The 14996-nt window shown below is 37.3% G+C and overlaps 1 protein-coding gene across 1 annotated transcript; it reads right to left on the bottom strand.

The window, feature by feature from the left end:
• Window positions 1–7076: 7076 nt before the first annotated feature.
• LOC117694946 (melanoma-associated antigen B4-like) lies at window positions 7077–8150 on the bottom strand. The gene has a single exon (XM_034485930.2). It carries the CDS (start codon window positions 8148–8150, stop codon window positions 7077–7079), a length of 1074 nt encoding a protein of 357 aa, XP_034341821.2.
• Window positions 8151–14996: the final 6846 nt, after the last annotated feature.

The raw sequence follows: 14996 nt of genomic DNA, 5'->3' as shown, positions 1-14996 counted from the left end.
TTGATAGTCAACTTATCTTCTTAAGGATACTGAATAGTAAGAAACAGAAGACTGGGATCAAGGAAACTTGTGAGGAGGAGAAAAATACACATCACTGTCTCAAAATATTATCCTGCTTTACAAGTTTAAATTATTTCCAATGCACCCCAATCACATTGCCTCCCTAGAAGGCTGAAAGTTTAGTTAAAGTATATTGCTTTATTTTAATTAATTTCATTGTTCAAAATTTAGGGCAGAAAATCTCCTCTAAATTAATTCGTAATAGATGAGATTACACTAAATTGAGTGTCAACAAACAAACAACAACAACAAACTTGTACAGTTATTTTGAAAACTACCTTCATAAAACATCATTAATTCTAATGAAAAGAAAAATTCAGCAAAAGTACTCAGAAAAAGAGCAGTAACTGTATAAATATATATCTTGTGCAACATAAGGTAATGGTTTCAATCTAGATATTGTTCACTGTTACCTTATAGATAGAACACATATATCTTTTGTTGGGGTTCAAGGTTTGCTATAGGCTTAAATGGACTCTAAATGCATTTTCCTGGTTTATTTTGACCACTGACCTGTGAAGTCTGTTTGTGAAGAAACCAGGAGCTAGAATTCAGCCTATGATAATGTTAAATGAGTAGTGGTTAGATGATCATTTTTAAATTATTTTTTATTTTTTGAAATAATCTTTTTTTAAAATTTTATTTTATTTATATTACACTGTAGCTATCTTTAGACATACCAGAAGAGGACATCAGATCCCATTACAGACGGTTGTGAGCCACCATGTGATTACTGGGAATTGAACTCAGGACCTCTGGAAGACCAGTCAGTGTTCTTAAACTCTGAGCCATCTCTCCAGCCCCAATGATCATTTTTTTAAACAAAAAAATTGTTCTATCAGTGAAGGAGGAAAGACTTGACTCAGAATCTATAAAAATACTAACAGGCATATTGCAGAGGTCATATTATCGGTCAGTCAGATGTGTGACTGGGCTCTGCCTTCGTTGTCTCAGGCTCTCCACTGCTCCCAGTTTCAAGTTTAGCTGCAGACATCCTATTTACTCTAGATCCTGTATAAACCAACCAGCTTGCTCTCATTCTATCAGAAGCATTCTTATTTACACTAAAAGGAAGGAAACTGGCAATTTTTAAGAAACCAAAGAATTTCATTTTTTAACCCTGTGGTTTTCCAGAAACAAAATCCAATACATCTTATCTTAGAAGTAGAAAGTATGATTATTTTCTTTTCCTTATTTATCTTTTCTGTTTTCAATCCCATAAGCAGATATGAGCTATGGATTTTAAGATAAATGTCACTTCATATTGAGATTGTAGAATACCAATTTACATTTGGATAGGCTCCCAACTCTTGAAGAATATATATGAATTATTGTTCAAAGGATTGTTTGTGTTTGTATAAATAAACCTGACAAATAAGACTTTACCCTGTATTCAGTATGAGGGGAAATGCCTTGTACAACTATACTACATTTCACATAAAATTTTGCTTATCATTATGCATGTTATATATGTACTATTGGAAAGCAAATAGTTAACTGCTAGATTCACTGGGAGATTAGCATCTTTTTTTGTAGAGGATTCTGGTTGTTCTTGTTTCTGGTAAGATGCAGTAGAAATGACAGAAAAATGTAAGAATGATAGGGGGGAATAATTCTAGTTGTTAGGTACATATAAACAGTTGGAAGGGCGATACTTTTCAAATTGAATTCTCTATACTCAAGGATGATAGAAAGCAGTAAAATCTAAAAGAAGACAGTATTTGAGGGAATTATGGACAAAGAAACATCTCCTTGTATATCATTTGAAGCAAGGGAGAAGAATCACACACAGTATATAATGTTGTTAGAGCTATAATGTGTGTTCTGCTTCAGAAAGAGAGAATTGATTTGTATCATAGCTCCTGAAATGAAAGTTGTAGTTTATAAAAAAAATCACACTTTTGAAGCTGGGCTTCTCCTTTGAACTGAATGTTTGCACCTACTCATATGTTGAATCCTAGGTACGAAATAATTTTATTAGCAGTAGCATCATTGAGAAATCATTAGGTCACAAGGATGGACCACCCATTATGAGATTATGAAAGGAGAACTGAAGTATAGTGTGTTTAGTGTGCATGAGGCTAGATTATTTATTTTATGTTATGTGTCTGAGAGTATGGGTGTTTTGCCAACATGTATGTCTATGAACTACATGCAATACCAATAGCCACAGAGGCCAGAAAAGAGAATCAGATCCCCTGCGCTGGAGTTAAAGACAGTTGTGATCCATCATTTAGATTCTGAGAATTGAACCTGGGTCCTGTGGAAGAGCAGCCAATACTCTTAACTACCAAGTAATATCTCCAGTCCCCCCCCCCCACAAGGCTGTATTTTATGCCTAGCACCAAAAACATATTGTGACTAGAGATGATACATTCATATTCCTTCCCATCTCTCCATACTTCCCTTTGTCTGCCATGTGGGAATACAGGAAAAAGATTTCCAGCTGCAGATAATTACCTCATACTTTGATCTATACTTTATATCTTTCAAAAGTGTGAGGAATTAATTTATTTTATGTAAGCTACCAAGTCCATGGAACTTTTGTTATTACAGTATTGTTGTTGTTGTTGTTTTTCGAGACAGAGTTTCTCTTTGTAGCCCTGGCTGTCCTGGAACTCAGGCTGGCCTCAAACTCAGAAATTTGCCTGCCTCTGCCTCCCAAGTGCTGGGATTAAAGGCGTGTGCCATGACTGCCCAGCTGTTAATACAGTATTTAAGTAACTAAGACATTTTCTGCAAAACTTTTTGCTACTTAGCAATAGAAGCTGCTTATTTCAAATCTGTATAAGAAATTTATTGAGTTGTTTTCTACATGGTAGGTATTGTAGTACACCCTGGCCTTCTCTGAGTTCAGTAGATAGTTATTTTCTTTTTCTTCTTGAGTTCTATACTCTTATAGAAGAAATTTCTTAGACAAACCCTCCTTTGATTTCTAGAATAATATTCTTTTAATTTTCTCATGTCTAAATGTGTTCTATGTTTCTGTATATATCTGTCTCTCTATCTCTCCCCCTCGTCTTCTTTTTCTTAGTATTGTCATTTCCTATTCTCTATTAGGATGATGTCATCCTTTAATTGTTTTTTCTTACTACCAGTTTATTGATCCCAAAAAACTTATCTCTAGCTTGAACTCGAGCCTGAAAATGTCATAGTCAATAACACAGTATCCATATAATTCATCGCCAAAAGTATATTACCAGAGTGTGGAAGTGGATACAATTCATTTTTCTGAGGTGCTAGTGTTTTATTTCTAGGTACCTTAAAAGTCCATGTGGTAAATACTATTTTTCATCATAAGCATCATGTTATTGGTAGATGATAGATCCCTTAAGAGTGAGAATATTTCTAGTAATTGAGGATATGGCATTGAAATAGTAGAACCTGAGGTTCTTTGTCTTTTCCTTTTTACTTTCAATCCATGAAGTGAGTGGTTTTAATCCAGCATCCATTCATGTCATGATTTGTTACTTAAACACAAACAACAATCATTGGCTAAACTGTGTTAAATGAACCAAACTAACCGTTTATTGTTATAGGATAAATATTTTCTTGTTATAACTCTATCATCTCAGGTATCTGTTGCAGTAATAGAAAGTTGACTTTTCTAGGCCAATATTTCTAAATAGTAAATCTGAGCAAATCTATAGCTATGATCACCTTAGGTATATTCTACAGTTCATTGACAAAATCAGATACTATACTTGATCAGTGAAAAAGGCTTAGAACTGATGACTATGGTTTATTGGATAGCTTTAACTATATATTGTGTGTGTTTGTACACATACATGTGTGCACATGAATGTGACAGATATAGCATAATCATCAGTATTTTTTTCAGTTGTTATTTTTTTAAATTTATGTTTAATTAGTTTCTTTAGATAGAGCCTTTCACTGCCCTGGAACTTGCCAAGTAGGCTGGGATTGCTGGACAGTGAGTGTCAGTGTTTTCTACCTGACTCTACCTCCCCAGTGTATATATTACAAGTGCATTCCATCTTGTCTGGTTGAGGGAACTCAATTTCCTAGCCTTCCATACTGCTCCTCTTACATTCTCTACTTCAACATAATCAATTATTTTACAGTTGCCCAAGACAGAAATGTAAATAATTCTATAAGTTTGCCAATGTCTACTCACTCCAGATAGGGAACCAATGACAAATCATAGTAACAATTGCACCCTGTGTCACACTTGAGTTTTACTGAGGTACTTACTGGAATATAGATCAGGGCTTATTTATGCAGTAGAAATTACTTAAAGGCCTACAGAGACTTCATGTTTCAGGACTGGGGGAGATACCCAGGGGGCCCTACCATCTCATAGGAGAAAGGGAGTGGTTGTGGGGACAGGGAGGGGTTGAGGGGCATCTGGATGGGGGCGGTGATTGGAATGTAAAAATAAATAAAAGATAGAAAGATAGAAAGATAGATAGATAGATAGATAGATAGATAGATAGATAGATAGATAGAATGTGATCCTTAGTTGATGATCCAGGGTAGGGTGTTACCCAAGAAAGGTTTTTCCTTCTCTGAGGAGAAGAGGAAGGGTTAATGGGGAGACAGATTTGTAAAGGTGGAACTGGGGTGTGTGTGATCAGGATGTATAGTGAATAAATTAATTAATGAAAATATCAGGATTTAGGCATATCCTTCTAAATTGAATAGCAAAAAATGCAAGTAAATAGATGGAATTAGAAAATACCCTGATTGAGGTAACCCAGACCCAAATGATACTCATGATATGTACTTATTTATAAGTGGATATTAGCCATAAAGTACTGGATACCCAGGCTATACTCCATAGACCCAAAGAAGCTAAATAAGAAGGAGGGAAGATGCTTGAATCTCATTCAGAAGGGAAAATAAAATAGACCTCAGAGGTGGGTGGACAGGGAATCTGGATTGGAGATGAGATGAGAAGGGGAACAGAGATGGGGACAAAGTGTGGGGAATGGGAGTGCAGGAGAGGGCTGAGAGAACAGACATCTGTGGAAGGAAGCTCTGGGATTGGCCAGAGACTTGGGATGTGGGAGGCTCTCAGGAGTCTATTTTAGGTATGACACTAACTGAGATTCTTAGCAGTGGAGGATATGGAGGCTGAAGTTACCACCTCCTGTAGCCAAGCATAATTTCCAGTAGATGGAGGGGAACCTCAAACCACCCACAAAACCTTCAATCAAAAATTTGTCCTCCTTACAAGGCATGCAGAGATAAAGACAGAGTAGAGATTGAGGTAATGGACAACCAATGACTGGCTTGACTTGAGACTCATTCAATGGCAGAGAGCCAACCCTTGACACTATTAATGGTACCCTGCTATGCTTGTCATAGGAGCCTAGCATAAATGTCACCTCAGAAGTTTCAGTGGATGGAAACAGGTGCAGAGAGCCACAGACAAACAGCTTGGAAACCCTGTGAAAAAGTCGGGGATAGGATCTGAGAGAGCAAGAAGGGTCAGGGTCACCATAAGAAGACCTATGAAATCCACTAACCTAGGCCCATGGGTACTCACAGAGACTGAAGCACCAACCAAAGATAATTCAGGGGCTGGACCTAGGACCCCTACACATTTGTAACAGATGTTAAGCTTGCTTTTCATGTGGATTCCCTAACAATTGGAGCAGGGTCTCTCTCTGACTCTTGCTTGCAACTGGATTCCCTTCCTGTAGCTGGACTGCCTGGTTGAGCCTCAGTGGGAGAAGATGTCCTTAGTCCTGCTGCAAATTGATGCTCTAGGGCAAGCTGGTACCCAAGGGGAGTTTTCTTCCTCTGAAGAGAAAGAGATGGATAATGGGGGGAGGAATACATGAGGATAGGATTAGGGGTGGTGACTGTGACTAAGATATAAAGTGAAAAATGAATAAATGAATGAATGGATTAATTAACAGGAAAAGATCACAATCCTTAAATTACCCTGAAAAACTATTATGAAATGTGGTAGGATTATAATGATGGCCCTCAGAAGTAATAGTGATTTTATGATGTTTTAAGGGTAAGCTCCCGTTCCTGAATTCAAGTCCCTATAACAAAAGAGTATAATTTCGCTTTCTTCCTCCATGCCTCTCCCCTTATCCCTCCTCCCCCTCTCTCCTTTCCCCTGTATCCTCCCCTAATTATCCCCACCCTCTCTAACCTCATTTTCCCCTCCTCCCTCTTTACTGCTCCGTCCTCCAACCTCTTCTGCCTTTCTACTTCCCTCCATGATTTTCCCATAGTCTTCCCTGTCTTTATCCCAATCCCTGCCTCTTCCCTCCTTCTTTCCTTTCCTCACTTCTCTATATGTCAGGAAGTATAGTGTCCTCAGGAAGTTGAATTCTAGACAGCCTGATCTTGTAGTTCCAAGCCTCTGAGATTTATAAAATTATGATCAGTTAAGGTGGTGCATGCCACCCACGCATTGCATATTTTGTTACAGAAGCCAACATCAACTTGCATAATTCTGCCCCTTGACTCTGAAGCACATCACCTGAGGTTATGTATATTCTCACCACTTCAATTAGATCCCTACCCACATGGCCAGTGAAAGTTATATATCCTGTTATGCTACTCAATGTTCTCCCCACATTCCATGTTCTTTACTGAATGTATTTCCACTTAATAACTTTCATAAAAAACACCCTCATCCACATCCCTTCTTTCCACTAGACCTTAACCAATAAATGGATATTCAACATCATAGTGTTTGCACTGCAGTTCATATACTTAAAAATTAAAAAGGCAGAAGCTAATTATTTATTTTAGCATCCCAGTTTGACCAATGACTTCTAAAGAATAAGTGCTAAGTGTACATTTGGAGAGTAACAATCAAGAAGAATAAATTTTAAGTCATAACATTTAATTTCTACAAATTTCTTGCATAAAACAATATTCAAATTGCATGTAACTTTACCAAACCACACAGTAAAACTAATGAAAGAAAACTAGGTTTGAACATTCATTAATCCTTCTAAGTGTATATCTACTTTATATTATCAAGAAAAATTGTGATACATTGTCTTCTTGATGACAGGAAACCTTCAAGTGTTAACAGGGATGGGAGAAGTTGTTGGTGATTTTTCTGGGGAACCTTCAGTAGATTGGTCAATGGTGTCAGTATTATCTTCATCTCTGGCTTCTGCTTGCTCTTTCTTATCTGTAAAAGCCTCTTCATAAAGGGTTGAGATGGCACTAGGTGTTGTTTGGTTGATCTTGGCCAAATATTCCATGATTTTCATCTTGCTTGATTCAGCATGGGCTTGGGGACCCCACAGGAACTCATAACGTGGAGGATCACTGTTGGCCACCTGCCGGTACTCCAGGTACTTCAGCTTCACCAAATACTGGTTCATGAGCTTCCGGGGCTCACCAAAGATACGGTGCTTCTTCCCTGGATAGATTTTCTTCTTCTTTAGGATTTTCCATATCTCTTCTTCACTGGCACAGTTGCCCTGAATGAAGATGATACCCAGGACAGTCATCAAGAAAGCAGTCTTGGGTAAGCCTCTGCCAGCACGGATCCTCCCATTGTTGGGGAGCTTCAGCTTGCTGATGAGGTTGTATGAGGGCTGACTGGAGTTGACTTCTCTCACTTCCACTGCAAAGGCATCCTCGAGCTTCTCAGAGGCTTTCCTGAAGATCTCAGGAAAGTCATCTTCATACTTCTTGGTGATAATCTTCAGCATTTCTTCCTTGGTAGTGAGCTGCTTCAAATTGTAGTTGTAGAGCAGGTGCTGTAACAAAATCATTGATCTCCTTGCAATCATATCTTGGTGCAGAGCAGTAGTGGTTAGGTTGGCCTCACAAGGGTACTCCTTTTGCACATTTGGCTCACTTTCCTCATCGGAGCTTTCATCTGATTCTGAGGAAGAGCTACTCAGAGTAAGTGTTGCAGTCGGTGTTGCTTTCTGAGGTTCTTCGGGAGGGCTGGGAGACTCAGGCCCAGGCTGGCTCTGGGAGGCAGCAGAGTACTCTTCTGCTGTTTCTGATGTTTCTTCTGCTGTTTCTGCTGTTTCTTCTGCTGTTTCCTGAGCATCTTCAGAAGCCCGAGTCTCACCTCTGGGCCGGTGGCGTTTCTGCCGTGCATGGGTCTTACTCTTCTGACCACGAGGCATGATGACTCTGGTTAAGGTGAAGTACAGGAGGTGGTAGAAATATGCTACAGATGCAAATACCTGCAACAAACAAAAGATGATATGAACACAGAGATAGTGTGCAAGATATGTAAAGCTGCCACTGCAGGTTTCAGTGAGCAAAGTGCTTTTGGAATCCAACATGCTGCTGTTCTAAAATGTTTATCCTCTGAGTAGGAAGGTAGATACTTTTTGAGCCTGGGACCTGTCTATCTTGCCTGTGTATTTACCTAATGAGTGGGGGGTGTCAGAGGGGACATCTGTTTTGAGATTCAGGGAACCTCTCAGTCCCTCTCAATTCATATCACCAGCTGAAAACTTTTGAGCTGGTCTCCTTTTTCAACTTCTTTTTCAACTCCGAAGCTGTCATTTCTGTGAAATTCTAGTTCCTGCTTAGACAATATTCCTCACCTTAGGCCCCCTAGAAATACTCAGAAATCACCCTAGTATGGATTTAGTTCAACTCCTTGCCAAAAACTAAAACTAAAACTAAAACTAAAACTAAAACTAAAACTAAAACTAAAACTAAAACTAAAACTAAAACTAAAACTAAAACTAAAACTAAACAAACAAACAAAACAAACACATCACTACTATTATTGTAACCACCAACCACATCATCCGTCGTAGCACCAGAGTAAGCCAGTGTCTCTTCCATCACAACTTCCCAGTCAGTTCAGTTTGCCTTTAATGGAGGGCTTATGTAGGTCTTCCTGCTTCTTTACCTTGATTTCTGGGCATATTTAAGGTACTTCTCTACACTGATTTAAGGCCCTTCTACCCACATTGAGTTCATCATATTTACAGGTAGAAACAGATTTTCTGGGAGACTCTCAGGACTGATAGCAGAGACAGGCCTCAAGCTTCCTGACTCTCTGAAGATGGGTGATTGATTCCTTCAGAACTCATTTAACATTCTGCCTTTTAATTTCCTAAAGAACATGATACTCTTTATGCTTACTGAAGGCAGCTACCTTCTATCTTCACCTCAGTAACTTTCCTAGTATTTCCCATTGTAAACATGGGCTTTTCACTGCCTCTTCTCCCTAGTTTTATTTAATGTCTAATTCTAGAATCCTTAGAGGCAAAATGAGCTGTGTATCTCTACTGGTCCACTCAACTCAGGACTTCTCAAGTGTGAGGACAGTTGAGCGTGAGAGAAGGTTCAGTGTTTACGAGCCCATACTACTCGGACAGAAAACCCCAAGTTGCCTTCTCAGATCCCAATGAGGATGACTTATAATCACCAGTGGCTGGAGCTCTAGTGTGTCTACCACCCTCTTCTGGCTTTTGCTAGTAACTGCATCCATATGCATATACCCGCACAAAGATACACATAATTAAAAAGATAATAGATCTTAAAAAAAGAGACTCATTTAACATTCTGCCTTTTAATTTCCTAAAGAACATGATACTCTTTATGCTTACTGAAGGCAGCTACCTTCTATCTTCACCTCAGTAACTTTCCTAGTAAGAACAAGGGTGCAATCGGGGCGTCCCATGGATGAGAGTGAAGATGGAGCTTTCGTGAATGGGAGATTTGACTTCCTACTTTGACCAAGAAAATAAAAAACCGTGAGCTATCTCACCGGACTCTGCACCTGCTCCCTACACCCCCACTTTGATTTCTGAAGGAGGGAGTATCATCTAAGCTGGCACAAAAGGAAAAGGCATAGTTTATGGGTTTGAGAGATATGGACTACGGACACTATTCTCTAAGACTATTCTTTTAGGTCATAACTAAAAATGAGCACTGGTGGGGCCAAAGGAGAGGTGCGGCCCAGTGAACAGAGCATTGGCTGAGAATAGGTTGTCTCTTGCTTCTAAAGGAAGTGATGCTTTTTGTCCTACTCAGAGGGCATAGATTAAGAATTAAATCCAAGATACTATCTTGAATAATATCTTGCCTGCATACTTGTCTGTAGCCATGTGTTAAGGATGTTCTCATTTAAGGACATCCAAGCCTAACACCAATGGCGCGGACTCCGGAAATGGAGACCACCTCCTCGTTCCCTCGTGGAACTCTTGGGAGAAGGGGAACTTTTGTTCAGGTGACTGAAAAGAAAAATAAAGCTTTAGGGGGTCTCTACTCTACTTTGGGCCTTTCTCTGTCTCATTCATCTCCTCACCTTGACTCTGGCTGAAACTTGGGCCCGGTTCCTGCTTCTGCCAAGGCAGAGCTTAGCTTCGGTTAGTGCTCTGAATGTGCCTCCTCCCGCCAGGAACCCGAGTGTTAAAGGAGGAAGTGACCTCTGTCACCAAAGAAAGCATCCTGAAGGAAGAGAGGCACACTATGTATGCTACGCTGGTGGCGCCACCTCTGGTGTGGGGTGAGTGGGCTCCCCTTGTAGAAATCTGAATATTTGATACAATGTAGTGCTTTAGGTTGACTCCACAGTCACTCTTGGTCTTAAGACTTTAAGACCTTTATTTCTAAGATGTTCATTATGGAAGTCCACAGGAAGGATGAATCTTGTCCCTCTTGGTCTAAGTGCAGGTAAAGTTTCTGTGTGAACCTTTATGATTGGCTGTTCTTAGTAGTTATCAGGTCACCACCATGGGTCCTACTTAAATTTTTTTAATGAAATGTTTCTTCACAAATGGCAAATTTCTGCATACTCTTGTGAGTACTGGGGCAAAACTGTTGATCAAGAGTTTTGAGTGATACAGAAGCTAAAGGATATGGTTGGTGGGCTTCATGTACGAACTCTCATTGAGGCTACTTGTTGATTTTTTTCTTTTTTTTTGTCATGCACAATCAATGTTTACAAAACTTCTCTTGTTAATTCTCAATTAATACAGGAAAATGATAAATTAAGTTATTTTGTTAAATGCTGTTTTTTCTCATGAAAATCAAGATTTACTGTTATTGTTATTATTGTTACTTGGATGTAGTCCATGAGAAGAAGAGCATGGATACATTTGAATAAAGTGGCTTATGGAACAAATCCAAACTGAGATTAGTCTACAGATCTGTATAAGTTTTTAAAAAATTATTGCAAATAGAATCCAGTTATCATATTATGTAAATATATTCACACTTTGATCCTTGAGAAGATAGAACTATTGATAAAATGTTGTAGAAACAATCATTCACTTTACTTTTTAACTTTAAATTTAATTTGAAAATTTAATAGCATAATTATTATATTTATGTTTTATCCACCTTTACGTTTCCAAAATCCTTTGAAACAAAGTAACATCAACTTGGATATTCATTTTTTTATGAAAAAATGCATTGTACATTATTTACTCCCCTCATTTTGATGTTGTTTTTCTCTAGTGTGTATCCAATCCCAATACTTTCAGCAAATAATATTTTTAATAAATCATCTGAAACATACTTAGAATTATTGAAGTGCAAAATCAATAAAGATCAGCATATATATATATATATATATATATATATATATATATATAAAACTTCTCTTCAAATGTATTCTGTTTGGTGAGAATTTAAATAATTTGAAACAGTGCTCTTCTTCTCATGGACCAAATCAAAGTAGTAGTAATAGTAATAATAATAATAACAGTAAATCTTGATTTTCATGAGAAAAATACAGAATTTAACAAAATAACTTAATCCATCATTTTCCTGTATAATTGAGAATTAACAAGAGAAGTTTTATAATATAGATATATCTGTGGCTTTAGTGGAATAACACAACCCTAGATAATTTCTGATTAATGGTATATCATTGCTCGATCACTACGTTAGTTATTACCATATGAGAATCTTATGTTTTACTTATCATCCAATTGACATTGATAAGCCATTTTAATATCAGTGTTTACATTCCTTAAAACTCACATAGGGAGAACATATGATATTTTATTCTAGATTTGTGTTGTACCTTTTAATATGTTTACCAGTCCCTTACATTGTCCTGCAAATTTCATTTTTTATTTTTATTAAGTAATTATTTTATTTATTTACATCACAAATGTTGCTCCCTCCAAGTCTCCTCTGGCAGAGTTTTTTCCTCAGTCTCCCTTCTCCTTTGCATCTCCTTTGGATTATCCCCCCACCCTGGGGCATCATGTCTCTATGGACCTTTTTTCTTTTTTTAATTAAAATTATCAGATTTATTGTGTGGGTTTGTTTTCCCTGCATGTATGTTTGCTCCATTTGCATGTCTGTGCCTTTGGAAGTCAGAAGAAGGTGTAGGATTTCCTGGAACTGGAGTTACAGATGTTGGTGAGCTGCCATGTGGTTGCCAGGAATCAAATACAGGTCCTTTGCAAGAACAGGTGCTCTAAACTGCTGAGCCAACTCTCCAGCTCAAGTAATTTTAATTTTTATAGGTTAATAAAATTCTGTTGTGTATATTAATCACATTTTCATTATTCATCCAGGGTGGATTGGTTCTATTTTCTTGTTACTGTGAACAGAACAACAATAAACTTGAATATGTGAGTATCTCTTTAGTTAGATGTAGAATCTTTGGAGTATATACTTAGGAGTGATGTAACTTGGTCATGTTTTCCAGTATTACTTTTGGGGTCTTTCTAAGTTGCTCTGGCTAATTTTTTAACTCACTATATAGCCCTAACATCCCATAAATTTATAATTTTACTGACTTAGCCTCCTATCTAGCTTGAATACAGGCCTGCACCAGCATGCTCGCAAGTTTAACATTAATTGCAATGTGTCAGCATTAGGAAATAAAGACTTTGGAAGGTAACTGTACTAGTTGAAATTATGTCAGAGGGACAGCTATAATGTTCTTATAGTGTCCTTATTTAAGAACAAGCTAGAAAAGGTTTGCTCTTTCTATTGCCACCACATGAGGACAAAAATTCATTTTTGTCTGAAAAGGAGAACTCAACAGATTCCAATTCTGCTAGCACCTTGGTCTTGCCTATTCTAGCCTCCAGAGTATTAAGGAAAAATATTTATTTTTAAAGCCACATAGCCTATGATGTTGTGCTATAAAAGCTCAGTTATATTAAATCAATAGTGTAAGATCATTGGAATATAAGTCCTATAGAAAATTCTAGTCATAGTGATTGGCAAATATTTTGTGTTTAATGAAGTTCAGGTGTGACGATTTTTTTACTCAGATAATACCACCACCATATATGGATACTTATTTTTTGAATCTAAGATAAGTAACAAATTTATCTGTGATAAAGCTAAAAGCCAAAATATGGGTTTCAACTTTTTAGAAGCACCAGGTTGAGAGTGCACATTTGACAGCTGCTTCAGCTATATTATAGTGCATTGAGATAAGACAAAGATACCACCATTTTGTATCTATTGGGTGCTCAATTGTAACTCTCTTTAAATTCATCATGTCGAATTTTCACCATTATTAAGTCAGAGTGAAATCTATTGCAACATAAAGACTTTAAGATTAAATTATCAAATACTAATACTGAGATACAGGGCTGACCTTATATGAAAATATTAGTGTACACAAAAATACAGTCATTAAGGAATCGTGAATACAGGATATTTCTTTTTGAACATGTAAGTTTGACAAATATTTTATTTTATAATGGATAAAAAAATTCTAGAAAAATTGCCGATACAATGGAGCATTACATATGCCCCAGGCCTTGTTTCCCCTGTGAACCCCTCTCAGATGTTTGTACATGTTTCAGAATTGATGAATCATTATCAATGGACTGTTAACTAAAGCCTACAAATTTTGTACATGCCCGTGGTTTTATATAATGCCTCTTTTTCCATCATGTGTACTATGTAACAACGTCTATTAGTATTTGTCTGATATTTTTCTCATGGATTTGCTATGATTTGGAGCTGGAAAAACAAAATGATAGAAAACAAAATAAAAAGATACTCGGGAGGAACATGCACAAAAATGCTACCATGTGAAGAGACAAGAAAAAGAAAAAAATGAAGACTTCAGTCTCATAGGAAGTCCATAATGAGACCATCTTCATCTTGGACTTTTAGCTTCTATAACTGTGAGAAAATTCATTTATGCTTTTAAGCCACTCAGTCTGTGGTATTTTTATGGACACTAAACAAGTGAATATGTCATCCTTTATACAGATTTATTTCTACAATCTGTCTGATCCTAAAACAGTTTATAAGTACACACTTTTAAAAGCACAATTAGAAATTAACTAGACAATGGGGGAAGGAAGGGAAAGTTGGAGAACAGCAGAGATAAAAGAAATAAGGGAGAAAAATCAGAAAGAATGTAGACATTCTCTAGTATATGCACTTGGCACTATCATATATCAATAAATAGGGAGAGCCAAAACATACAGTTAACCTTAAGATTCGTTTTCTTAGGAGACTGCTACATCTAGGTCCATGCTTCCTAAAAGTGAACAGGATTCAGAAGCTGGTATTGTGTCCACTGTAGCTCTTTGGACCACTATGACACCCTTCCTCTGAGACTTCCCTAGTGTGCAGTTTGTACACTACTTGCCTTTTACCTGTAGAATGGATCTTTACTGCAGGTTGCTTTGGAGATCTCCCTCTGTTTTCCAGTGGATGAAGCAGCCCTTGCCATATCTCTCATTGGGAACAACCCAGCTCTATGGACATCATCTTTCCATTCTAGTTTATAGCACATGTAATGCTTTCTGCTTTCTTTTCATGTTACACCCAATATTTTCTCTTTTCTATTATTTGTTAAATATACTTTTCACTATATTATTTTAAAAGTTATGTATTGATTTTATGACACCTTTGGTATTTTTTTAAATCTTCACTATGTTTCAAGTGCAAAAATAGGAATTTAAATGATCTAAAATAAAATTGGAAGTTTGGATTGCAATAGGGTAAAGTGCTTAAAGGGCTTTGGAAGCAATTGGGTTTTAATGATATGATGATATTCAACCTCCATA

This window comes from Arvicanthis niloticus, chromosome X (assembly GCF_011762505.2).
Source record: "Arvicanthis niloticus isolate mArvNil1 chromosome X, mArvNil1.pat.X, whole genome shotgun sequence".
Lineage (NCBI taxonomy): Eukaryota > Metazoa > Chordata > Mammalia > Rodentia > Muridae > Arvicanthis > Arvicanthis niloticus.
Note: the sequence above shows the minus strand (reverse complement) of the source record. Positions and strands in the feature narration are given on the sequence as shown.

What these genes read in the sequence shown, in the direction of transcription:
- LOC117694946 (XM_034485930.2), bottom strand. Translation starts at nt 8,150, where the DNA reads ATGCCTCGTGGTCAGAAGAGTAAGACCCATGCACGGCAGAAACGCCAC.